At 41.1% G+C, this 26,021-nt stretch overlaps 3 protein-coding genes across 4 annotated transcripts in view; 1 reads left to right on the top strand and 2 right to left on the bottom strand.

Annotated features, from left to right (window-relative positions):
- Nucleotides 1-1,027, bottom strand: part of EGF (epidermal growth factor) — a 58,835-nt gene extending 57,808 nt beyond the window's left edge. For both annotated transcript variants that reach the window (XM_063135511.1, XM_063135513.1), the window contains exon 1: nucleotides 405-1,027. In XM_063135511.1, the coding sequence (XP_062991581.1) occupies nucleotides 405-531 (127 nt within the window). In that variant the 5' untranslated portion in view covers nucleotides 532-1,027. The remainder of the gene's footprint in view (nucleotides 1-404) is intronic.
- CASP6 (caspase 6) overlaps nucleotides 1-26,021 on the top strand; it is a 459,872-nt gene that overhangs the window by 339,628 nt on the left and 94,223 nt on the right. The window lies entirely within an intron of this gene.
- On the bottom strand, nucleotides 13,575-24,896 carry LRIT3 (leucine rich repeat, Ig-like and transmembrane domains 3). Its single transcript, XM_063135865.1, has 4 exons — nucleotides 24,781-24,896; nucleotides 20,197-20,672; nucleotides 17,335-17,640; nucleotides 13,575-14,653 (listed from the first exon to the last, which is right to left on the bottom strand). The coding sequence occupies exons 1-4, from the start codon at nucleotides 24,894-24,896 to the stop codon at nucleotides 13,575-13,577; spliced, it is 1,977 nt and encodes a 658-aa protein (XP_062991935.1).

Here is a 26,021-nt window from a genome sequence, read left to right as displayed (position 1 = left end):
ATAGTTACTACAATGTTAATGCTCAGATGTAGTTACTCCAGAACACACATGAACCTAACGTCCATTAAATATATAATTTGGAATCAGTACTTAAATGATTTTATCAAACATTTCATCCAGATATTTCTCATGCCTGCTTTTGTTTTTTTGCTTGCAAGTTTCTTGGCAGAAGTTCTGAGACACCTGTTATTATCCCGCTGGATATCAAGATTAAGATCCCAGATCCGAATGCATTTTTTAACTTCTAAAAACATATACAGGATCTACAGTGAGACATGCAGAACATCCATAAAATAAAGGCACACAATCAGTTAAAAACAGAAAAAATAAATGATTTTTTTTAAAAAAAGTCCAGCATTGCTAATCCTCTTAACTGATATGAAGTTGAAAACAAATTCACTCACCTATGCAAGAAGAATTTTCCTTCTGTATTTGGTATCCTTTGGGACAGTTCCAGAGCTCTTGAGCTGACAGACTAACCAAAGTGATTTTAAAAACCACAAGGAAGTTAAGTGTGAGAAAGAGAATCATAGTCTTGCAATGTGTGTGTGTGTGTATGTGTGTGTGCGTTTAGTGCCAGTAGGAGAAAATAGCTTGTTCAGCTTCGGTCATCTTCAGAACAAAACAAGCAAATGTAATCCCCAATGTGCATCCATCAGCCAGCCAACATACATCTTCTCCAGGGTTGATTCTCTGTTCTTGCCTTTCTTGACTATAGCATTGAGATGGTCACTGTCGCTAGCTCTGACCCGTGAAGAAATTCCAGGGTGATCTCTTCTGTACTCATGAACACACACTTTTTTTTCACTCTTTTTTTTTTTTAATTTGGAAGCCAAGTATGAAATGTCTGACCCTCTTGTTACAAATTTAACATGGCTTAAAACCAAAGATCACATGCACTGCTGCAAAATTCCAATGCAAAATCAAAACTGTAGAATAAGTGTGTTGTTGTTCTTGTTGTTTTAAAGGTACTAATTAAAAAAGAAAATTGTCTTCTGTGAAACATTTGAAAACATTATCATTATTATTATTATTATTAGGTTAGGTAGGGGTGTTATATTTCCCAAAACATAGAACTCCTTTTATCCAGACATTAGAATGACTCTCGTTCTCTTCTACAGCTTATACCCTTCTTTCTTCCCCTTTTAGTGCCACTTGAGTGAAGCTTGTGTTTGCAAATAGAAACGTAGCCAGCTCCATACTCCAGGGAAACTAGCCAAAGTGCAACTATCCAATCAACCTCAGCTAATAGCCTCTTCTTTAAAAACAAAGTCCTGATGATGTCCACGTTATAGGTGCTTTTTCCGTGCTTTTAGCATTTTAACCTTTTGGCATTTGGACCAACATTTCCACTATGTGAAATGCATTATACTTATTTATTATTTGTTGCATTTTTTGTTCCTTTTCATCCTACATGGAATTTAAGTAACAGTTTTAACACAAAACAACCCTGTGTGGTAGAATAGGGGCGTCATCAGATGAGCGTTTTATTGCATGCTCATTGCTGGGCACTCACGGATTTTCACGGGTCCCTCTCACGACGTTGTCGGACTCCCACATGCCTCCTGCCCCTTCTAGCCTTCTTTGTGCAACAAAAATAGCCGCCGGTAAGTCCATATTATTTTTAAAGTCAGAAGTTGCCACTATCTCCTGCTGTGTGCAGGAGAAGTGGCATGATAAAAGCCTCTGAATGGGCCACATGCACTTTTTTACTTCCTCTTTCCTCTCCCGAAGAGAAAGAGGAAGTATCGAGCAACAAAAGCAGGGCGGAGAAGCGACGGTAGGCAAGTGTGATTTCCTCCCATCTAATGGAGCTCTAGGATATAAGATAATGACTTCCCTAAAGCCACTTGGACAATTGCCTTGCTGAGCAGAGGTTTGAACCTAGGAAGATTTTTATCCAATTCCACGATCACAAATGAAAATTTGATAATGAGCACAAAATTCCATCTCTTGAGAATGTGAGTTTTAATCATAGAAGAGACACCTTCCACCAGCAACAAAGAAACATTTCCAACATTCCACTTATTTCAGTGACGAAGATTTAAACATCTGCTCAAATGAGGCAAACAGGATTCGGAAGTGTTTGCCTTTGGCTAGATCATGCTCCAAGAACCAAAAAAACCTGATGATGACCAACTAAACAGTAGGATGGAACCCAATAATTTTCATGTTACTTTTTGATGTGTAGTAAGTAATGCACTCTGGCAAGGTCAGATATGCCACTACAACAGAGGGAAATAAAGCAGCCACCCAATTTGGAATTAAAATAAGACACAAATTGATGGATTGATTAAATGATAATGGGCCTGTTCAGACAACATGCTAATCCATGGTTAGGCTGCTAACCCTTTTACAGCAAATGGTTAGTGAGTGTGTTTAAACCGTGGTTATGTAACATAGATTTGTATAAAGGCAGTATGACAGCGGCAGTTTTATTCTCAATTCCTTTCCTCATTATGCCTAACATGGAATTTGCCTTCTTTACAGCCTCCCCCAAAGTACCTGACATTAAGGACCTTCTCCTCCTTAATACTGGTCCACCTGCTACAGGAAGGGGTTTAAAAATAATTACTATAGCTTAAATAGAAATACAGGGGGGGCTGTGACCATGCTACCTTTGTGCCTGCTCAATCTGCTGTCCAAGTGCTTGCTGTTGATTGGCAACTTCAAGGCCCCTTTTTATGGTTTTTTAACTGGACTTGGACTGAACAACCCATCCATCAGAAGACAGTCCTTCGTACCCTGCACAAAACCTAAACATGACATGAACTTCTCTGCTGGCTTGACCTGTTCGTATCTCATAGATGTCTCAGTGAATTGCTGCATTGGGAGTCTTCTGTCTAGTTACTCCAAGCTTTGGGTGTCTTTAACAACTTCCACTACACACGGTGAATAGCTCTTTATCAACTGGCAGTGTACAATGTGCCTTGCTTGCAAAATGTTCAGTTGACTATTCTATCATTAAGAGAGTTAGATTGCAATTGCACAACACAGCAGCTGGTAATCCTGGCAGTGTCCAGAAAGCACCACAGCTGTACATGAAGCCATTGCTGGGAATGTTGGCTTTATTGGCCCAAATTGACAAAAGCTGATGGACTTGCACTCTTGGAAAATAAACAGCATGAAATACCAATTGGAAGCTGTATCGCTCTCTCCCATCCTAAGATTAACTGCATGGTGCTGTTTCCTTAGTGTTTACACATCTATGCATTGTAACCTACTGTTTGCTTTATCCATCCCCTCCATTACTCGAATGACAAGAGAAACTAATTGTATCATCCCTGACAAGGTAGTTTTCTTATTTCACACATGAGGAACTGTAGCTGGAGTCTTCATGGCTTTGTATGCAAATCTGAGTTCATGCCTAAAATACTATCTAATGGACAAGGCTGCCTAAAATTGCTCACTGTTTGGGTTCATATAAATGTGGAATCCTATTGCTAGCACTGTGCTTTTATATGACTATCTTTTTGAGGTTTGTATATGTATTTATGTAGTTATTTATTTATTTATTTCATTTCTATGCCTCCCAATAGCCAAAGCTCTCTGGGCAGTTCACAACAATTGTTTGCCTGTTTAATGATCCACCCAGAATGTGATTGTTTCCATTTGTACATGGACAGGCAGTAGAGTAGAAATGTTTGGACCTGGATTAAATACACTTCGGTACTCAGCCATGATCACTCACTGTCTCTCATCTCAACCTGTGACACAGGGTTGTTCCAAAGGGGGGGGAATAGATAACCCCAAATATGCTAAGGTCTTTCGAGGAAAGCAGGATACCCTTCACAGTTCCTGGTGTATCGGGAAACAAGTCAATACTGTTCTTGTCATCCTCTAGCCCCTCCACCTAGTACACAGCACATGAGAGGCCCGGTTTACCACAAAAACCCTCTGCTTCAAAAGATGGTCCTCTTTATTAGGAAGCATGCATAGAATTGCACCTGAAAATTGATGCCTTGAAATGATCTGTATTACCTAGAGTTGAAAATTATGTGCATTGGTTGAAACAATTGATTTCTGACATCCTTGAGTATCATTACAGGGCTAAATGTAGTATAAGGCCAGATCTATACCAAGCAGGATATAACACTTTGAAACGTTATTTATTTTCAATTCCAATTTTAACCTATTAAAATTTGATGGCATTTCTAGATTGTAAGCCATTTGGGCAGGGCGTTGTTTTGCTCTCTTTACAGTGCCATGTACAGTTATGGCGCTTTATAAATAAATGATGAGCATCTGTTATAAAGCAGTAGCGTAGATCCTGACTTAATTTACAGAGTGAAAGGCCAAGTGAGCACCGAGAACTTGTTCCCACTGGAAACAAGAAGCAACAATGTGTAGGGTGCCAAAGCTGAGGCAGGATGTGCAGGAATTGGCAATATCAGAATATTTATTTATTTATTTTATTACATTTATATACCGCCCCACAGCCGAAGCTCTCTGGGCGGTTTAATAGGGTCAGTGAGCACTATGGCATCTTTTGGTGATTGGCACATACAGAGGACCTGCTTCTAGGGAACTGTGAGGCTCCCGTGTCAGGATATTGTTTGCCTTTGGAGACCCTCCTGCCTCACCTACCCTGAGCTGTGAGGCACAAGGAGGGGGTGACGTGAGGCAGTCTCCCCACAGTTGTAGAGTGGCATATAAGAAAGGAGCCGGGTTTTTCCTGGCTTTGGAGAATGCTCATGCATAAACCTCAGAGAGTGGCCTGAGAAAAGACACATCGATTCCCACACTTTCATGTGCTAATCCAGGGCGGGGAGAACTACCTATGTTATTCAAATAAAGAGGCCCTAGTTTAACCCACGTTCTGGTGTCTGGGTCTCTATTCTATGCTTCCTTCTCCACTCGCAAACAAGAAGCAACGATGCTTGGATAACATGCCATATACATGTCCACTTGGAGAATTAGATATTGGACTTTATGAACTCTATCGACATTGGTTGAGATATACAAATGCTTGTATTAATTCTACCATGCAGAAATGACCCTAACAAGGTTGCAAATGCTACATTTGAATTGCCAGGTTTCGCCTGAAATCTGAACTTTCTACAAGTGAAGCAATTAATACACAGATCAGACTGCATGCTGCCACTATGTTCCACTTCGCATAAAGTTCTATATAACTGATCAAAAGGTGCAGTGCGATCCTATGCATTGACTCTGAAGAAGTCCCCCTCTATTCAATGGAGCTTGCTCTCAGGACATTGTGTACCGTCAGGAGGAGTTTTCAGCCGTGAAGCCACACCAGGTAAAGCTGCAACTGGAGAGGGAAGCATTAAGCCCATCACCGTACATGGGGGTCTCCAATAAAAATTGAACTCCCCAAATCTGAAGGAAAAGAAAAAAGCACATCGCTGTTAGCTGTGGCTTGCATATTGTTTCACTCTTTAGATATGTGCTTTTGGCTATAATAGATGTGTAAGTGGAGGCCATGTAATGCACTAAAAAGTCAATAGTTTCTGAATGGACCTAATCTTAGATCACAGGGGTCTCGGCCATATGTGAAGTAGTTTGATCCAACAAGACCTCTGAGGCAGCAGTGCCATGTATCAGAGAACCAAATGTCACTGTGAAAACAACACAGAGGTTAGCCTTCATATTTTGTAGATACCGAAAAGACTCAACAGCTGTCGTTTCTCTTTCTGGCTACAGATAAGAGAGCTAGACTGGAACAGGGTGGGAGACAATGGCACAAGAATAAAAAGCTACAGCACAGATCACGTGTGACATTTCTTAAAAAGGGGAAATGTTTTTGTGAGTGAACTTGAAGCTTATTTTAACTTTGCATACAATGGAGTGGATAAATCTTAGTAAATCCACTGCCCTATGCTTCCCTCTCTGCTGTAAAAGTTGCCATTCTTCTGTAGAAGAATGAAGCAGTGACAGAAATGAGAAGGTTGGGTTTCTTACAGTACAATCCTGTGCAATAAAAGTAAGTTCCACTGTGTTCAGTGAGGAATACTCCTGTGTAAGTGTACACACAGGGTTGCTGCCTTAGTAGTTAACTGAGTTTTTTTGTACTTTAGGTTGAAATTTGACCCAACTTCAACATTAATACATGAAGATAAGAAGAGCCATGCTGGATCAGACCAAGGATCCATCTAGTCCAGCATTCTGTTCAGACATTGGTCAACCAGCTGCCCATGGGAAACCCAGAAGTGGGACATGACTCCAATAGCATCCTCCTGCTTGTGTTCCCCAGCAACTGATATACATAGCCATGCTACCTCTGATATTGGAAGTAGCATACAGCCATCATGACTAATAGCCACAGACAGGCTTAGCCTTCATAAATTTGTCTAATCCCCTTTTAAAGCCATACATGTTGGTGGCCATCACTACAACTTGTAATAGTGAATTCCATAGTTAAACTATGTGCTAGTTTCACTTTCCCTCATGGTTTTCAACTAAAAGCATGACTTTTTACAATACTATTTTAACTCAACATCTCAACATTAAGGAATTTATCAGGACTATATGACATCACAGCTTAAAGTCTAATTATACAGGATTAATATGGGAAATATTGGGGATATTATCAGATGTAGCAGTCAATATCTCACAATATTTGATGGCTGGCATGCAATAGCAGTCAACATGCAGCAGCACCAGACATTCAACATTCCATGCCTAACAATGTTTGACAACTGAGATGTAGTAAAAAGTAGTGTTTGACAATACTTAAGAGGAGACATGCAATAGTTATCAATATTTGACAGCTGACACAATACATTTTTTATTATTGCCAACATTGTTATCTTTTCAGCACCAGGTTAAAACCTTTCTCTTCTCCCAGGCAGTTAATAACATGTGCTGAGTTTGTTTCTAACTGACCCCAGAATACCTGTTTTTACAAGGATACAGTTGTTTTTATGCATTTTATGTTTTTAAACTTTGTATATCTGTTTTTAATGTTTACTGTTTTTAACTTTTGTAAACCGCCCAGAGATCTTCGGCTATGAGGCGGTATATAAATGCAATAAATAAATAAATACATTATTGTTACTCATTTAATTCACACAGCTCACCAAAATAGTTAAATTTCACCTTTCAGCCTCAGGTTCTGATTCCTTGAATGTGAATGTCAAATGACAGGATCAAATTTCAATATCAAAATCTAAACTTTGGAAATTGGCACAATTATTATATTCCTATTCAAATTAATACTTGTGACAGGTCCAGAAAAATAAGCAATTCTGTTTGGGGGTACAGCAGCTTCCTGTGCTTATTAAAATAGTTATTTAACAGGAGATGGTTTTGGTTCCCAGTTAAACTGAAAAAATAACATTCCCCCCTGATCCTAAGATTTACTTGGGCAAGCAAGTAAATTCTAATGCTGCTCCAGTGCTGTAGACAGAGGCAGCACCACAAATATTTAGGATCAGTCCAATTGCACTGAAACCAATGGCAAAAGCTCCATGGATATGCCCATAACTGATGGCAAGGGCATAAGAAACTTAGCAGCCTCCTTCACATAATATGCAAGGAAAAGGCAGCGCATGTAATGCAAAATAGACAAGTCTTCCAAGAATGCAGAACTGTACAAACTTCATACATTGCCATCTCTTGTCAACACATATAGAAGTAAACTATAGACCATTTGTGGTTCTGAAATGTTGCCCTACTTTTGCACGCCTTGATCTGTACTGGAGAAAATGGCTTCTTTTCTCTCTCTTTTTTAAATAAAAGGAATGAAGTCCTGCCTACAGATTCTTCTGAAATGAATCAATGTGAGCTTTGAGTACTCATTGTTTTTGTAATTGGCTCAGAAAATCCCCTTACAAATGACCTGCAGTTGGTATTTGTTTACGGACGCTAATTACCATGAGCTTAAATGACTATTGGTCAAGCCCCCTTTTCAATTAGAAGAGTTTAATGTTCCATTTTCTGGATATAGGATACTTCTGTTAACACTGAGAAGAGGAACTCAAGCATAGAATGTGATGGGATCCCAAACTCACCAGGAAAATGGAGTTGCTGCTTTCTACAAAAATTAAATACCCCAAACAGGTGATAGTTCTAATGGTGGAATTTCTCCAAGTGAAGTCTTTCAATGGTAAAGCAGCTGAAGCATTACTAAGGAGTGGTGTTCCCTTGGCCAAAGGCATAGATACTGCCAATCGACCTTTCATTTATTAGATTAATTTGTTTCTTCGTCTTAGGAGGGGGGGGGGAACTAGCCCTTTTGATTAACAGCCCGGCCTACGTATCAGAGAAGAATAGTTGAAGTGTGAGATATATTGAATTTCAAAGTGACTGATTTTGTGCATTTATTATACATTTTATAATTGCCTCTTGTTTTGCACATAATGAGAAGCCACCATGGGTGAATTTCCCTGTGGTGTTTCTCAGTGCAGCAGCCACCATCATTTTGTGCAAACACAATGAGGGTAAGTTGTTGAAGTGGTTGAGAAACCACCCACAACCCTATAACAGCCTGTGGGTTCTGGGTGGCTTAGCAACCACCCCAGCAATCCACCTTCACCGGGTTCCCATGTAATGAGAAGTTACAGTGTGCCCCCGGCATGTCCTGAATATTCAAAATGGCAACTGCTGCAGTGAAAGAAGCCCTACAGGCAAATTCCCCCATGGTGGCTTCTTGTTACACGTGAACCAGGTTGTTGGGACTGTCATTCATTACATGTGACTTGACCATTGGAACTTATAATGAAAGGCAGCATATTAGAACATTTATAAATAAGTAAATAACCTTGATTTGTTAAAAAAAATCTGTTTATTTACATTTTTTAGAAGATGAAATACTGATAGGCAGGGTCCTCCCAAAACAGAACGACGATAGTCCTATGCACACGTCAGGACATAAACTAAGAAGGGGGTGCAGGGGCACCCATGCCAGTCCTTCCTCCAATGTCCCCGTGCACCCCATCCAAGAGTCATTCTAAGAATGATCGGCTGAATTTGCTAAGAATTCACTGCATGATTGGGAACCCTGGTAATGCAAGGTTTCCATTTGCAAAGAAGATTCTAAGCACATTCAGCTAAATGCACTTCAAATCCCCTTTAGACCTCCCCACTCAACACAGGGGAGTGTGGGGGCATTAGGTTAGGGTTGGCATGTGTACTCCTGCAGGTCCCCACCGCCACCCTTTATGCCTGGGTAGGGCTGAACATGGCCATCAGAAATGTCAAAACAGGATCTTCCTGGCACTTCGCCTCGCTACCTCTATCAGTTCACATCTCCAGCTCCTTAGAAAGTATTTCATACAGACAAACTCTTCCAAAGCCATCAGTTGAGTAGTATAGGCATACCCTAGTAGACTTGGCTACACAAATATATTTTCCGTGTCCACCACAACAACATACCATCTATGCAGTCGAAAGTCTGAATCTGCATTCATATTGCTTCATATTACAAAAGAAAGGCCTAGGAATGATCTCTCTTGAGCACAGCATTATTTATCACACCGTAAGCTTACAGCTCATACATTCAGTTCAGTGATGACGATCCAAGGGAGTTATCTAAAGCTCCTGGAAGCAGTGTCCCTTTAAAAAAAATCCATCGGCTGGTTACCAGAGCCAGCTGACTGAAGTCCATGCCTCTTTCTTTAGTTTTGTGTTGTTCCTAAGATAGACAAATAAAAATAATGAATTCTTTAGTCATATAGGTCCTATTAATTGGAACAAGGTGCATAGCTACTGCTAGTAAACCTATATATACCTGTTACTGGGGAACATGGGTGGGAGGGTGCTGTTGCACTGTGTCCTGCTGAGAATTTCTGGTTGACAACTGGTTTACCACTGTATGAAGGGAGTGCTTGAGTAGATGGACCCATGGTCTGGTCTAGCATGGCTCTTCTTAAGTTCTAGGAGAAGGTCTTTCTTGTAGTGGCACCTAAATTATGGAACTCCCTCCATAAATACATTTGCTTGGTGCCTTCTCAGTTATCTTTTGGTGTCAGACATTGGCCACCCTATTCACGCAGGCCTTTAAATGGCATTTTCTAATATATGGCACCCATTTCATTGGCTCATCTGCTGTAACTGAAGCACTGAGCAACAATTTTATTATGTGGTATTTTTTAAAAATAAAGAATTTACCCCTCTCTTCAGCCAACAGGGCTCCTGAAGCCGCTGACATATGGTTAAAAAGAAAAATAACATGTCATTAAAACAGTAGACTGTTGAGAGTGGTGGAAATTATGACAGCTCAGTCCTTCCTCCTCTCCTCTTCATGGGGCAGTTGGTTCTAATGGCCTCTGTGGGGGGCAGATTTACGCCTCTCATCAAATCATGATGGTCCCATCATGATAACATCATATCCCTCTTGCGCATTCATACCTCGTAGGACACACAGTGACATTTGTTGTGGTATTCTGGATATCGTGGAATAAAAAACAGGAAATAACACCATGAAAGCAGTATATGGAATGTGCAGTATGTCCCAACAGTTATCTGTGCACTTCAATACCACTGTGAACCGGTATTATAGATCTACCCCCCACCCCATTTGGTGAAGCAACAGGAGGTGGGGAAAGAGATGACAGCAATTCATCTCACTGGCTTCTTCCTTTTCCCCCTTTTTCATGTAATCCTCTGCTGGTTAAAGTCCTACTGAGTTCAAAAAGACTTATTCTCAAATAGGATTGTAACATCACTATGGCAGGATTTACACTACTGCTTTATAACAGTATTGAAGTGCACTGACAATTATTGGGGCCCATTGACACATTCCACATACCGTTTTTAAACTGCTTTCATGGTGTTATATCCTGTTGGTGTAGATCTGGCCTCCATTTTGTATTTGATTGTAGTTCACTATACCTCCTATAAGCCCCTTTGAATCTCTCAAAAAAGGCAGTTCATGGATGCACCACATAAATGTGTATCATTCTGGACAGTTATATTAGTCAGCTAAGATCAGGTGTGCTGTTATGGCAGACTTGAACTATTTGGTTTATATAAATGGGAAGAGAAAGTTTAGATACAAAATGTGTTGAGAGGCATTGTGAAAGAGGCTTGGTCTGTCTCAGCTCATGAAGCCTGTACAGCAAGCATAAAATACATTGCACCAGCAATGGCCTTGTCTTGTACATTTCTAGTCAAGCTGATTTTTAATCTATGCCAAAGCCAAGTTCCATAAACATTAATCATTGTGAAAACTCCCTTTCTACAAGAACTTCCAGTAAAAAAAGGGGTGAAACCTGGCACAAACTTGGTAACTCAATGCCGAGCATAATTAAAACCAATTGTAAATGAAGCTGTAATTAAAAGGAATGTTTACGGCTGTGGTCCTCCAGGTGTTGTTGGACTGCAGCTCCCATTAGGAGAAGGTCCATTAGGCCTAGCCATTGTAGTCAATAGTTAGGGATGATGGGAATTGCAGTCTGGCAACATCTGGAGGACCATATGTTGCCCATCTCTACTTTCACTGCCAAACAGAACTCAGACCGAGAGAACATAAGAAGAGCTATGCTGGATCGGGACAATGTCCAGAATTCTGTTTCCACAGTGGCCAGCCAGATGCAAATGGGAAGCCCATAAGCAGGTCACAAGGGCAACAGACCAACAGCACCCTCCCACACACATCTCTAATACTGGAGGTAACATGCAACCATCATGACTAGTAGCCTTTGATATTTTATCCTCCATGAATCTGTCTAATCCTGGGGGAGGGGGAGGGGACAGATGTGGGTGTGGCGAGCCTAATGGCTGCCAGAAAGCCCATGCTGCCTCCCCTTGTTAGGACAAGTTGCTGCCACTGTGCACCAGCATGAGTGCAGGGTTTGGCAGTGGAATGACACCAGCGTGGCACCATGAAGACAGTCCCTGGGTCAACATTGTCATCAAGCTATCCACCACAACCCCTAAATCCTTTCCTGGTAAGTCAGTCCCAGATTAAACCCTATCAGCATAAATGGGTAATTAGGATATTTTGACCCAATGTTTATCACTTTACACATACTTGCACTAAAGCACATTTGCTATTTTAATGCCCGGTGCCACCATTTGGAGGTATCTTTTTGAAGTTATTATTATTATTTATTTATATAGCACCATCAATGTACATGGTGCTTTGGTTCTTTGCTGTCTTGTTTGAACCACCCTAAAGAATGTGGCGCCTTCAGCAAACTTGGCCATCTCATTGCTCCCCACTAACTCCAAATCATTTATGAGCAAGTTATAAAGCACCAGTCCCAATAAACGTCCTTGAGGGCACCCCACCCCCACCGTGTTTACATCCCTCCATTGGAAGAAATTGTTAGAAAAAAATAAGTGAGATTATTTCACTTGAGTCATCTGGATGGGTGATTAACTAAATTTACCCTTGATCTGATCCTTCAGGGCTCTCCTTTACACCTTTCTTAACGCTCAGTTCTAACCTGTGTATGTAAGTTTGGAATCTGTTACCGTATCAATTTCATATACTTATTGGCCAGGTTTGCATGATCAGTGGGAGAAACAATGTAGTATGGGTTGTTGCCTCCCTGTGACAGGCATTTAACTAATTACCCGCAACGTGGGTTGCTGTGTCATCCAAAACTGGTGCATGGCCGGGATGGCTTGTAACCCATCCCACAACCCCTACAATGCCATGGGTTAGAAGCCACCCCGTCACACCGTATGCCAGGTTCCGATGACGTGGGCAATTAGATAAATACTGGTCATGCGAGTGGCAGGTGCAGGGGAAATTGTGTTGTTTCCCCCACTGATCATCTGAATCTGGTCATATAGTCACATACTAGTTTTGTGCCAACATTTACCTCTTACATAACTTTGGATATTAATCCTTACCTTAAATTCATAATGCAGATAAAGCTTCTTCCAAATGTATCCATTATGCACTGCTTAGGTATTTTTAACACAAGCAAAAAAGAAGAAGAAAAAGGGGGAAAGTCATGAATTTTGGGTAACTAGGTTGAAGTTAGTCATGCTTTATTTCCATTGAAATCAATGGGACTAGTTAAATCCCATTGATTTCAATGGAATTCAAGTGTGACTAACTTAATCTAGATCCAATCCATTAACTTTGCTTTGGTTAACTGCATATCACAACCTGGCATCATAAAATGTTTAACAATGTTCCACAGTTTGAACTGCATTTTTATCATCTTGGCCACAGTTCGAAAACAGAATTAAACTATAGCTCCAGCATTTCAATGGGGTATACTAGATTGGAGCCTTTGTGTCTTTCAAAATGTTCAAGCACAGTAGACTGGTATTTTGGTTTTAACTGAGCAAAATGGATTTTTAAGGTATATTCTCCTCCTAAAAACAAGAAACAAGGATAGCAATGGATATGTATTAGCAGGTACAGGTTTTACTCATCTTTTGTTTAAACAACAATTAGCAAATGCATTTTAAAAAAAGAATATGAAACAGGCAAAATTGCTTCAAAAATAATAGCAGTCACAAAACGTTACTTTCTGAAGAGGCGTCTTTTTCCCTCTATATGTCCCACCACTGAAGACTTTTGATATCCAATGCTGCTGTGTTTGATGCTCATGTTTTACAACCAATACTGGTCAAATATAAGACACAAGAATGCAGTCATTTTCCTCTCACAATCAGGGATCTTCAGATGGCCCACTGAGCACCCAGAGTCAGCAGAAGTACTCCGACCTTGAACCTTCACTTTTGAAGGTCATCTGAGAATCCATACTTGACCTAGAACAAAGGAGCAGTCGTTCGGACTCTTCAGTGTTCCGACGGGCCCAAAGCTCTCCACCTGCCCCCACTGAACGTGGTTTCAAGGAAAGAGTTTCAAATTTGACATAGGTTTCTTTCGCAAGGTCCGCTTCCCTGGTGGATTTGGGTTTTCTGTGAAGCATTAAGACTTTATAAAGTAAAAAAAATATCAACGGTAGAACAATTACACAGGCAACCCCACTGGCCACCAGCAAAATGGAAATCTGAGAATCCTCTTCCATTCTGATTCCATTCGTAGAGAAAATGATGCATTGGTCCTTTGGGGGAGGAATCCCTTTGGGACAGACGCAAGCCATATACTGTGTACTGGGTTCCAAACCATCTATTGTGACTTTGTTTTTGGTGGGGTCCATGCTCAGTGGCAGCATGTCTTTCTCCCCGTACTTTGAGTACAACACTGTCAGAGCAGAGTTGTTGGAGGCATTGACGGTTTTCCACATTAAGGTAACCCTTTCGTCGGTTTCAGGAATGACTCTTAGGTTTTTTACTGCAACAGTTTGTATTGCTGCTGTTGCTGGAGTGAGCGATGCAGCACCATCTTTCTTACTAATGTCACCCGGCTGTTTTTTGCTTCCATTGGTAATTGCCTTAGAAACCTTTTTTCCATCAGGCATGGACTTGAGTTGTTTTTTGTCAGTGGCTCTTTCGGTTGTAGACCTTTCAGTGGCAGCCAGTGTGGTAGGAGAAGAGGTGGTCGTAGGCAATACTGTAGAAGCAGCAGTCGTCGCATTTAAGGGTTCTTGCTTGATCTCTTCTTGGGTGGTGTTTTGCTGGTCTGCTTCAGTCTTTTTCCCATATTTTTGTGGCGACACTGTCGTGGTGATAACACCAACCACAGTGACAGTAACAGAAGCTTCTGACATTCCAGCCAAATTTTTGGCTTTACACCTGTAGTCACCTGCATCCTTGTAGGAAATGCCTGTCAAGCTAATGATGGACCATCTTACACCCTCTCCTGGACTTTCTTGAATAACTGGAAAAGAAGTCAATGCAAGTAAGAATGGTAATCTGAAAGCAAAGAACCAGCTATCATACATTCATCATGCTTTTCATAGCCCTTGAACAAACATTTCAAAGAAGCAGCATTTTTTTCAATATAGCTATAATGTTTAATTAGCCCAATTAATGGATTTGGTTAGATCAATCTATTAAAAAAAAACATTTTAATGCATTCCCTTAACCATTTTATGGTTAAGCAGCATGGTTTAGCACAGTGGTTCCCAAAGTGGGCGGTATTGCCCCCTTGGGGGCGGTGGGATTGCATAGAGGGATGTTAAGAGGCAAAGGGGCAGCAGGGGGCGCTAAGAGGAAACGGGGTGGCAGGGGGATGCTCGAGGTTGTCTTTTCTAAGAAGCGGCTCTCCAGAAGGTCTTAAAACCCAGGGACATTTTTATGGGAGAAAGTAGTATGGTCCCAAGTCATATATGGGAAGAATCCACACATGTATTAATACCGTTTAAGAAGAGTCCTTTTAACGGTGGATTGAAATGTTTCAAAAGCACCAAAATACTAAGGAAGAGACATACCCTGCTTGGTGTGCTCTGCCACGCCGGCTGCAAAACAGAGGTGTTCGCTCTCTTTTCCCTCCCTCAGCAAGTGCTTCCCATTTAAAGGGGGCAATTGAACTACAAAATGACATTGAACTGAAGCCAAAGTTTAAGAAATCATACCAGGAGTTTTGGTTACAGAAGGAAATTTCTGGTCGCTATCCTGCACTATGGAGAGTGGCTCAGAAGCTCCTGGTTGCATTTCCAACATCATATTTGGTGGAATGTGGTTTTAGTGTGGTCTGCCTACTTCTCTCCAAGCAAAGAAATCGACTCCAGATTACTAAACGTGGTGATTGAAGACTCATGTAAAGTGACTTTAAACCAGACATTGGGAAACTGGTATCACTTCATCACATTAAGAATTTACAGAATAGTGAGGTATTCTACCCTAGTTACTAAATGTGATATCTAATATCCTTGCTAAATGACTATCAGACTTTGAAAAGATGATATCACTGGATCAAGTTCATCAATTATGTTTAACGGAATAAATTAAAAAAATGTAATTGAATTTTCAATAAATATTCAATTAATTGTTACTGTTTTGAATTTTATTGTTATCATCTTCTTTAGTGGGTTGTTGAAAACCGCTATTCTGAATAATGTTTTTTATAGTGTAGGGTTGGGGGCACTGGACACGAGTTTGTGGAACCAAGGGGGCGGTTTCCTGAAAAAGTTTGGGAACCACTGGTTTTGCATGTTGTCTGAACCAGGCCAATATCTTAGAAGAGTCATTCCCACTTCTCCCTCCCAGGAGAAAATGCCTCTTCTAACATGGGTCTTCCTCTGGTACATCTTCTTCCACCAAACACAATGATCATCCAGGAGTACAGCCAAACTGCAAGCATGAGCCTTCAGGCAAAATGTAACCCCATGCAGAACAAGCTGAGTCCCTATTCTCTGATCTAACTAACCAGGAGCACCTTTGTCATGTCTGGATTAATCTTCCATTTTTTTGCCCTATTCTGGTGTTATGGCAATCGGTGACGCTCACCACATAAGCAGGAATGTGGCTCTGCTGAAACACTCTACCCCTGATGTCACATCATAATGTAGCTCCTCCCATAGGATTCTATACATACAGTGTGCAGCAGGGGGCCCTTCACAAGTACAGTTGTGTGTGCACTTACACACAACTCAGAATCCTGCATGATCAGGATTCCAAATCATGTGGAAGTCTATGGGAGGAGCTACATTCTGTGATGTTGGGGTGTGTGTGGCTTACTCAGCACAGCTCCATTCCTGCTCACATGGTGAGTTTCATCACTTACTACAGTGCCTGAATAGGGCTCCTAGCTTTCACCTGACCAGCTTCTTATAGCATGAGTACACAATTGTTTAGAATTGATTTGAGAAACAGTATGATAAATTATAGTAATTAGTGCTGTGCCAAAAATGTTGACCATTCCATTTTTGGCAATTTGGGGTGGGGTGGAAATGAAAACTCGGTGAAAAGGGTCTGGGAGAAGTGAGAATTTCAGATAATTTTCTCCTTGGGGAGGGGGGGGGCGGGTTTCCACATACCCTTTTAAATGTAGCCAGTTGTTGAGAGGGTCTTTCTTTCTTTCTTTCTTTCTTTCTTTCTTTCTTTCTTTCTTTCTAAAACACCCCCTGCATTTTCAGGAACCCAGGAGTTCTTCCTGAATGCTTATTGGAGAGGGTGAGGTCACATGGTCTCTAATAGGCATTCACTAAGAACTGCTGGGTTCCTCCAAATGCCAAGGGAAGCAGGGTTTGAAAAACTACAAAATAGGAGGAAGGCCACAAGTTGCCCACCCCTACAATAATTAAAGGTTGTTTTTTTAATTTTCCACTTAACATTTAATAAAACATTTAATATTTTTAAGGAAGTGGTGGTTTATCAAGATAAGCCACCACATAGTTCGTAGAGAAGCCACTCCTGACAAGGTACTGACAGTGGTGGGAAGACCTGAGCTGTGAGACCGGGCCAAGGCGACCCAGTGAGCTTCATGGCTGAGTGGTAATTTGAACTTGGGTCTTCCTAGTCCAAGTCTACCACTATAACCACTACACCACAATGGCTCTCAATTATCTGACAGGTTGTTTCTGACTCAAAACAAGGTGACCTCTTGAGAATAGATACCTGTATAGTTCACTGGTATGTTGTCTGATCTAACCCAGGTGAGTTGTGGGGTGGGATAGCCAGTTGCGTCACAGCGTAGTAGAACATTGCTTCCCAGAGGCGAGGTGATTTTTGTGGCTGAAGTAATTACTGATGGTTTCAAACACTGTTCCAGCTCTGCCCTTTGAAATAGGATTCCAGCCAGGCTCTCGGGTCCACTGCAAGCCACAAATGGGTCCAGAAGCACAACAACAGTATCCACAATTTTGGATAGTTCAATTAGCTTGGATATCCGACAATCACAATACCACGGGTTGTCCTGCAAACCTTAAAACAGGAAAATATTTGAGCCATAGCCTTGCCAGCATTTCAAATCTACAGTTAGACCAGGGCCAGCCCAAGACATTTTGCTGCCTGAGGCAAAGCACAAGATGGATCCCTCTCCCATTCCATGTGCCAAAACCAACTGGACTGTTTCTTCAACACTGACAATGGAGCATCCTCCTCCACTGCACCTGAAGGAGCAGGTTAGCCTACAGGACACAGGGCAGACCAGTTGACACTCAGCTCTCTTCTCCAACACTTTGCTGCCACCTTCTAGTATCTGCCACATGAGACAACCGCCTCACTCTGCCTAATGGTAGGGCTGTCCCTGAGTTAGACTAGGATCTCATAGTGCATTCCCATCCCACTTTTCAGTGTCTACATTCATCTCAAAGTTGCAGAAGCAGCTGTGGCAGGTTATGAAGCAAACCTGTCGATACTATCTTTCCAATGCATTTTCCCGATCCCCAATATTTTCCCCAATAGAATATTTTCCCAACAAGTGTGCTATTTATATTTGTTAGCAACCAGCTGCTCAGTACACTCTTCTACTCTTATATTGTGACTGTCACAACGGTTGGAGGAGTTTACATAGAAAATCCTAATAAAAGCTTTGGTTTGCAATGCAATGTACATCTTTAGTATAATGTGCAGCCTGACTGAGACAAAGGAAACAATGGATTCCACATTTGGCATTACCAAACCTAGATGCAGGCACAGATAATTAGCAAGAGGGAACCTAATCTTAAATCAGGGTTAGTATCAGTGAATTATGTGAAGATGGTGTGAGAGATGAACCAAGTCCCAGGAGAAAGGGGAAGTATAAGAGTCCTGGCCAAGATCTACACTACTGCTTTAAAACAGTTTATAACAGTAATGACAAGTGTTGGGGCCCAGAACACTCTCCACATACAGTTTTCAAAATGTTTTCAAAGTGTTATATATTTATTTATTTATTTATTTATTACATTTCTATACCGCCCAATATAGGAGCTCTCTGGGCGGTTCACAAAAATTAAAATATCCTGCTTGGTGTAGATCTGGCCCTACTAAAGGACCCTTCTCCCAAGTGGAGTATCCTGGAAGCTGGAGTTCTGACTCTAAAAGGAACAGCGCCCTCTACTGGTCATTTATTTGTACTGCCTAGATTGCCCTCAAGGATACATTTGGAGTTTTGGATATCCTAAATCTATACTAATCAGTGGAGGCTGTTGGATCTGATGTCAGTGGGATAGTGAATCCACTCCAGGTTTCAATCAGAACTCTAAAGGGGCTATACAAGATTCTCTTGCACTCTGGATAGCTCATTTAGAGTTCCCACTGAAACCCGGAGCAGATTCTTCAACCCACTGACATCGGAGCCAACAGCCTCTAATGATATTAATAGTAAAGTCATTCCTAAGTGTGAATTCTTACACAGCCAAAATTGCACAAGAGAGGCACAAGAGAGAGGTATTAGCAGGCTTAGAGGAAGCCCAGGGTTTGTAGAACCAAGTATTTCAATACCTAGTTAAGAAGATGTTGTGTTTTATGGTGGGTTTGTATTTTATTCTGATTATTGTTTAAAGAATTCTGCCTGCAATTTGGTAATGAAGGATGGGATATAAATATTTTAAATAAATAAAATAGGTAAGTACACAAAAACATTCAGGGGGGACGGAACATAAAGGCTGGGGGAACTCAGGGAGAATGGAACACTGACTGACTTTGTAGGTGGTGGTGGGGGATGCTAAGAATGGAAAATGGGGAGTGAGAAGGGAATGGAGTATCTTGGAAAAGAGCTTGGCTGACTGGCTGGCACCCTGAACAGGCATATTCCATACTGTGACATTTAGATGCAGGCCACACTTAAGTATTTAAGTGGCAGAGTCTGTAGCTTTGCATGTTGTCTTCCCATGTTTTTTCATGGATTTGTGGATCGCAATAAAGATGTATGGTATGGTATGAAATACTCATGCATGTCTTAAGGATGTCTCAGCTCATTTCCAGTAAGATACTTAAAAGCAGCCTTCCCCGGTGTGGTTTCCTCTAGATTATGTGAGACTATAACCCCAACCATCCCTAGCCCGCTGGCTGGAGATGATTGGACTTGTAGTCCTACACACCCAGAGGACATCAGGTGGAGGAAGGCTGCTTAGAGGTAACATGTCCTCATAATGCATGTCCATAGAGGGGGCTTGTCAAGGCTTGGATGTACCAATTCAGTGCATCTGATGCTCACAAGCCACACAGCAATGGTGCTGCTCCCCACCAGTCCACATGGCAGGCCACAGGAAACATGGGATTAGCCTGGGTGCTGCAAGCCACACAGAGAAGCACCAGTCGAAACATCCTGACCAAGATGTTGATATTGCTGCTCACACGCTTCCTATTTAGCCTTAAAATGCCAAACCAGAATTAAGGGAAACTCCATTGTAGCAAGAATACAGCCAATCCAGCAACAGGGGGAAAAATTCGGTGAAGCAAAGAAGCTGGCAATCACATCCTCCAACGGCCCAGGGACTAATCCAGAGACACCACCAGTTCAAAGAAAGAAAATCAAAGTGTTCACCGGCTTACCTAATATGATCCTCTGTGCTATGGAGTCTACGTTTCTGGATGTTGCTGTTTCAGAAAATGGAAGCCAGATATCCATGAGGTCAGATGGCAAGGAGGTTAATTTGTTGCTAGAAATGTCCAGGTAAGTGAGGTTTCTCAAATATTTGCCAGCCTCGGCCGGAATACTGGTCACTTTATTGTTGTGTAAGTCAAGGGTTCGGAGGTTGGGCATCTCAGCCAAAGATTCCCAAGGGAAATTTGACAGCAAATTCCCATCCAGACGCAACTCATGCAACTGTTTTAAATTATAAAAGCTGCTGGTGTCGATGTTTGCCACAGAGTTGTATGTGAGCCACAGGTATTTGAGATCCACCAAGTAGTAGAAGGCTTCTGTTGGGATCTTTCGGATGACGGTCTTTTCTATTCGGAGTTTTACAGTGTCCACTGGAACATTTACAGGGATTTCAAACATATCAGGATCATTACACAGCACAGACCTAAAGTCAAACAATAATAAATAGTTACGATAATAGTTGTTTTTTTACACAGGGTAAGCTAACAACTGATTGTCCAGCTCCACTAATGTCAAAATTGTTCAGCATCAAAACATGAAATCTACTCTTTCTAATGTGTCTTTCCTCTCACAACACACGTGTTCAGTAAGAGATACTGACAAGACTTGTATTCCACATATTTCTGCATATGCTTTCCTCAACCAGATACTCTCCAGACGAGTTGGACTACTACTGCCATCATCCCCAGCCATGCTGGCAGGAGATGATGCAGTTGTAGCTCAACTCCTCTAGTGAATATCAGGTTGGGGAAAGGTAGCCTGTATAGACTTTTATTCGTTTTCTAAATTGATGCTATCCTATTGGCTTTTGTCAAGACTATGGCCTAGTTCACGAAAACAGCAGATTAGGTGGTGAAACATATGCCTTGGTTGTATCACACCAAACTGCAGGTTGGGGGAGGGAATCAATCACTGAATGCTCCTCCATACAAAAAACAAAGAACCTTCACTAGATATTAGGTAGGGTGACCATATGACAAGGAGGACAGGGCTCCTGTATCTTTAACAACTGTATTGAAAAGGGAATTTCAGCATGTGTCATGAAAAGGGAATTTCACCAGGTTCTTACCAGAGAGAGGAAAGTGAGTGGCAAAAGAGAAAAAGGGGTGAATCACCCACTTTTGGCCCTGCCCATGTTCCCCACAAGCTTTGGCCTTGCCTTCTGTCGATATGGGGCCCTCAATAGATTACCTAGGGTGACCATATGAAAAGGAGGACAGGGCTCCTGTATCTTTAACCATTGTATTGAAAAGGGAATTTCAGCAGATGTCATTTGTATATGTGGAGAACCTGGGGGAATTTCCTCTTCATCACAATAGTTAAAGCTGCAGGTGCCCTGCCCTCTTTTAAATCTGGTCACTCTGGTATAGCTCATGCAGCTTTAACTGTTGTGATGAAAAGGGAATTCCCCCAGGTTCTCTATACAAATGACACCTGCTGAAATTCCCTTTTCTATGCAACTGTTAAAGATACAGGAGCCCTGTCCTCCTTTTCATATGGTCACCCTATATTAGAGGGGGAGGCGTAGCCTTCTGCGTTACGTGCTAGTTTTCCAAAATGTCAAGTTTGTATGTGTTGCATTGATCTGTGGATTGAGCAATAAACGTATTGAATGAATGAATACCTTTATTGAATAAGTCTACTGACCATTTCAAAAATAAACGTATTGTTGTTGCTAGTTTTCTACATGTAAGTATTTCTCTCTCTCTCTCTCTCTGCAGCACTACTTAACCAAGTGATTTCCCCACCTGTCATCTGAAGCAGTACAGTCCAGGCACAGGTTTAGCACCTCATCTACTGTTTGTGTGAAACAGGCCTACCTTGTGGTCCAGACAGATGCTACGCACAGTGCAAGAAGGAGCACACATAGCAAACAAGTCCAGATGACTCCCATAATACATTTAACAGCTCTACTTAAGTCCTTGCATACAATTATACTATACAATTCAGTTGCAGCTATATACATGGCATCTCTCAGTTTAATCCAATTTTCCTCCAAATGTTTCTCAGCATATGTGATATACTTAAAGGGACATATTTAGGGTGCCTTTGCAGAAGACAACCCTCACGTTCAAAGCATCCTCTATCTGAAAGGCTGTGTAGTCCAAACCCAGTTTCAACCATAAGAAGGGAAAGCAAAGATCTTGAAATTGCCCATGAACAGTGAGCACCTGGACAGCAGACTGAGCATGTACACTGCTCACCTGCGGGCTGCCTATATGGTAGTGGGTTGTTGTCACAATAAGCAAAACTCCACACTTTCACTGCATTAGGGTGGCGGCAGCTAATCCTGATGCAGCAGAGAAAGCATGGGGTTTCCAGTAGCCGGACCCAATCTCTGCTTGAGCGGACAGTGACCAATCAGGGGTTGCCATCTGCCTGGCCACGCCTTCGCCGCAACTCTGGAGCGAAAATAGACAGCAGATGTGCTCCTGAGAAAAAAGTTGGAGTCCCTGACTTCTTTGCTTTGCAGCTTCACAGAAAACCCCCACAATGGCTGCAAGGTTGCTGCTGTGTTGTATAATCGACGCACCACCACCACACAGCCCCCCGGTCACAATCTTCCCCACTACGGTAAGATGTATTGTAGCTAAACTATTGAAATTATTTCTAAACGTGCATCTATGCATGTAAATCAGCATATGAAAATTTTATGGAAGTCTGTGTCCTATTTTTTGGCAATTCACAAGTGGCTGCCCTGGACATATTATCGTCCATGAGATAAATTGTACTTTTGAGCAACAGCTTTTTGTAAAACTTCCGCAGTCTCCTTAACATGTTGGAATCTAAGCTATCAACCCAAACATAGGCCCATAACGTTAAAGGGACGGCATTACAAATATGCCGGGCTCCATGTATACGAAGACAAATTCCATGAATCTCAAACCAGGGAAATCATAGCGAGGTCAGAATAGGATTTAATTCAGAACAAGCTGTTAAAAGTACAAGCCTTGGGAATAGTGCTGTGTGAGCACTGGAGCCACTCAAAACACTACATTCAAACAAGCACACCTTTTTAACACATTGTTTGAATCAAAAGCACTGAACATTCTAGTTTTATTTTCCAAAGGAAAGCTTTCCAAAGCTTGTGGATCAAAATTGAGTGGATTTGACATTTTATTCCCTTCCCCCACCCAATCCATGTGGAAAGATGAGACAAATGCTAACAGTGAAATCCTGTGCAAGCCTCCTCAGAAGTAGGTCCCATAGTTCAGTGGAGTTTAACCCCAGGTAGGTGGCTATAGGATTGCAGCCTATGTGTGTGTGAGTGAGAAACTGCACAAGCCAGTCAGGGGAAACGTGTCATGAACGATGACTGTTAGTTCTGGTTTTAGAAAAGTAAATACAACAACCATGTGACAATTTCCATAAGCAAATGAAATTAAACAATGTTCACAGGCTTAAAAAATAACTAGCCCCTCCTACCTGAGTCCCATGAAGTCCCAAAATATCAAGGTAGTCTTAATTCAAGTGCCTATCTTAGGTTTACAAACATTTAATGCTGTTCCTAGACAGACGGATTTGCCTCTTTGGGTTGTGTTTTACCTCGTTGTGCCACTCATTCATTCAGTTGTTCTCCATTTCCTAATAGAGGTTGATAAAATATAACAATTTGCATCTTAAGCTGTTTGTAGTTTGTGTCCCAATGGGGGGAAATGATACAACTAAGCGAACGTGAGCAAAAAAACAAACATGTTATCAAGCTATTAATGCTAGCAACAACAATTCTTCGTGATCATGACCTCTCTCCAGTAATGGAGGGGGACGAGAGACACCCATGCAGAAACAAGCTTCTGGATTGCTCTTAGAGAACACGGGAGGTGTCAGCAGGCTTGAGGGAACCCTAGAAGAAAAAGTATCTTTGGGAGAAACAGGGTACCACTCCCCACCCCAAAAACAGCCCAATGAGGACTGTTCATGCTCATGAGCATGGATTGTTTATTGATTGGGGGGAAGGGGAGAAAGCTGAAGTGGAAAGAAGAGAAATGGAATGGAGATCCTGGGCATGGCGGCTGGAACTCTGAACAGAAGCACTCCATGCTATAACATTTTGTTACAGGTCCCATTTGTCTTTTCTTGTCAAATGATATTTCCCTACTGAATGATTAGCTGTAACCATAAAGAAGTGCAATGGACTGACAACATGGTTTTTAAAACCATTTTCAACATACCAGCATTGCAGTAAGATGTAGATTCTAAGGACATTCTGTCAAGCAAGTATGTTTCTTAGTGGGCTTTTTTCCCCCTTCCTACAGTTTCAGTCCGCAAATGTTGTATACAATCCAATTAAATCAGATTTCATGGCCACCTACTCTTCCCATGCATGGAGCTTAGTATAATAGAACAGCAAAAAATACAAACATCTCCTCTGGTATATTAATGCATTATGAAAGTAACTTGCAAACCAAATGAAATGATGTTATTTAACATTAATCGCCACCATTAGAATTAAAATGTTATCAGCAGTTTTCCTAGGATCATACTGTGTAACATTTGTTTTGAAAAAAAGATAAAGAAGAGGTAAAGCCTACCTTGTTCCAGTGCCGTCACTTCTGCCATGGTAAATGCAAATGCACTGAGAAGGGCAGAAACTATCTGCTTCTTCAAAAAAGCTCATCACAATGCAGACAGCAGTAATCAGATACATGACTTCCTTCCAACACAATTGATATATCTAAAATCTAAAATCTTTTATTCCTAGACACTCACACTGTGTGCTACGGTTGTGAATGTAGGCATTCATTTAGTAAGAGCAGATTACCCTGGATTAGCCGAGATCTGCAGTTGCATAACCTTCAAATGTATTCTGCACAGGATCAGTTGAAAGAGGTTGTTCTTTATTGTGTCAGAGAAGGAGTGCATTACCTTTAAATTACATCCATCTTGAAGCAGGCCTGCTTTAGCAGCAAATTAAATACTGGAATTAAAAAAAAAACCCACAATTCTTCACAAGTGTCATTTGCAATTTAGACAGGTGGTGTGAATAAAACACTCTTTTAAAAAAACACAATCTATTCTGCCATTTAAATAACTGCAGAGTGCAAAGTACACATATTATACAGCAAAGATTCACAATTCATGACTAACAGCAGCACAGCAAGGATCCAAAACATGCCTTTTGCATTATTTGCCTACTCACTATTTTTATAACCCAGTTATGTTAAAATAGCTGAATAAAATTAGCTATCTGGACATACAGATGACATGGAACTTAAAAAGGACTGGAAACCATTTAATGAATGCACTGATAATTATTAGTAGATGCTACCAATAATCAACTGAGCGCAATGTTCTTGAAAAGTGGCCTCCTACAGATTGCAAACTTCAAACTGTCAATCCATTGCTCTTTCTTTAAAAACAAGCTGATATTTCTTTTTAGAGCAGATTAGCTGTCCAAACTAATTACTCTATTTCACAGTCTTTTTTTTTTTTCAGTGAGAGTTAGCATGTACATTAACAATTACTTTGTAACAAACAGGTGTATACTGAATCATACTATTTTTCTGGTGACATCTGATTGCTTTTAGGGAAAGAGATGAATATTCATTAGGAATATTTTTAAAAACATTAAGTGTTACTGTACAACAGCTTACAATCTTACTTAATTTTCCTTTCCCTTGTCCTTTAACCTAGATTTCTTCAATCAACGGGTAAAAAACTTACTAATAATTGTTGAAAAGGACACAAGGACAAACTGTTACTCATCATTGAAGTCCCGATTTTGTTTTATACTGGCAATGAATCATTTTTTACTATAAGGGTTCCTTGGCTG

This window comes from Elgaria multicarinata, chromosome 10 (genome assembly GCF_023053635.1).
Source record: "Elgaria multicarinata webbii isolate HBS135686 ecotype San Diego chromosome 10, rElgMul1.1.pri, whole genome shotgun sequence".
In the NCBI taxonomy this organism is placed as follows: domain Eukaryota; kingdom Metazoa; phylum Chordata; class Lepidosauria; order Squamata; family Anguidae; genus Elgaria; species Elgaria multicarinata.
Note: the sequence above shows the minus strand (reverse complement) of the source record. Positions and strands in the feature narration are given on the sequence as shown.

What these genes read in the sequence shown, in the direction of transcription:
- LRIT3 (XM_063135865.1), bottom strand. Translation starts at nt 24,896, where the DNA reads ATGTATCTGATTACTGCTGTCTGCATTGTGATGAGCTTTTTTGAAGAA. An exon ending in AGCACAGAGGATCATATTAG is followed by an intron (nt 17,641 to 20,196) that starts GTAAGCCGGTGA and finishes TCCTGTTTTAAG; the next exon opens with GTTTGCAGGACAACCCGTGG. An exon ending in CATACCAGTGAACTATACAG is followed by an intron (nt 14,654 to 17,334) that starts GTATCTATTCTC and finishes CTTCTTTTCCAG; the next exon opens with TTATTCAAGAAAGTCCAGGA.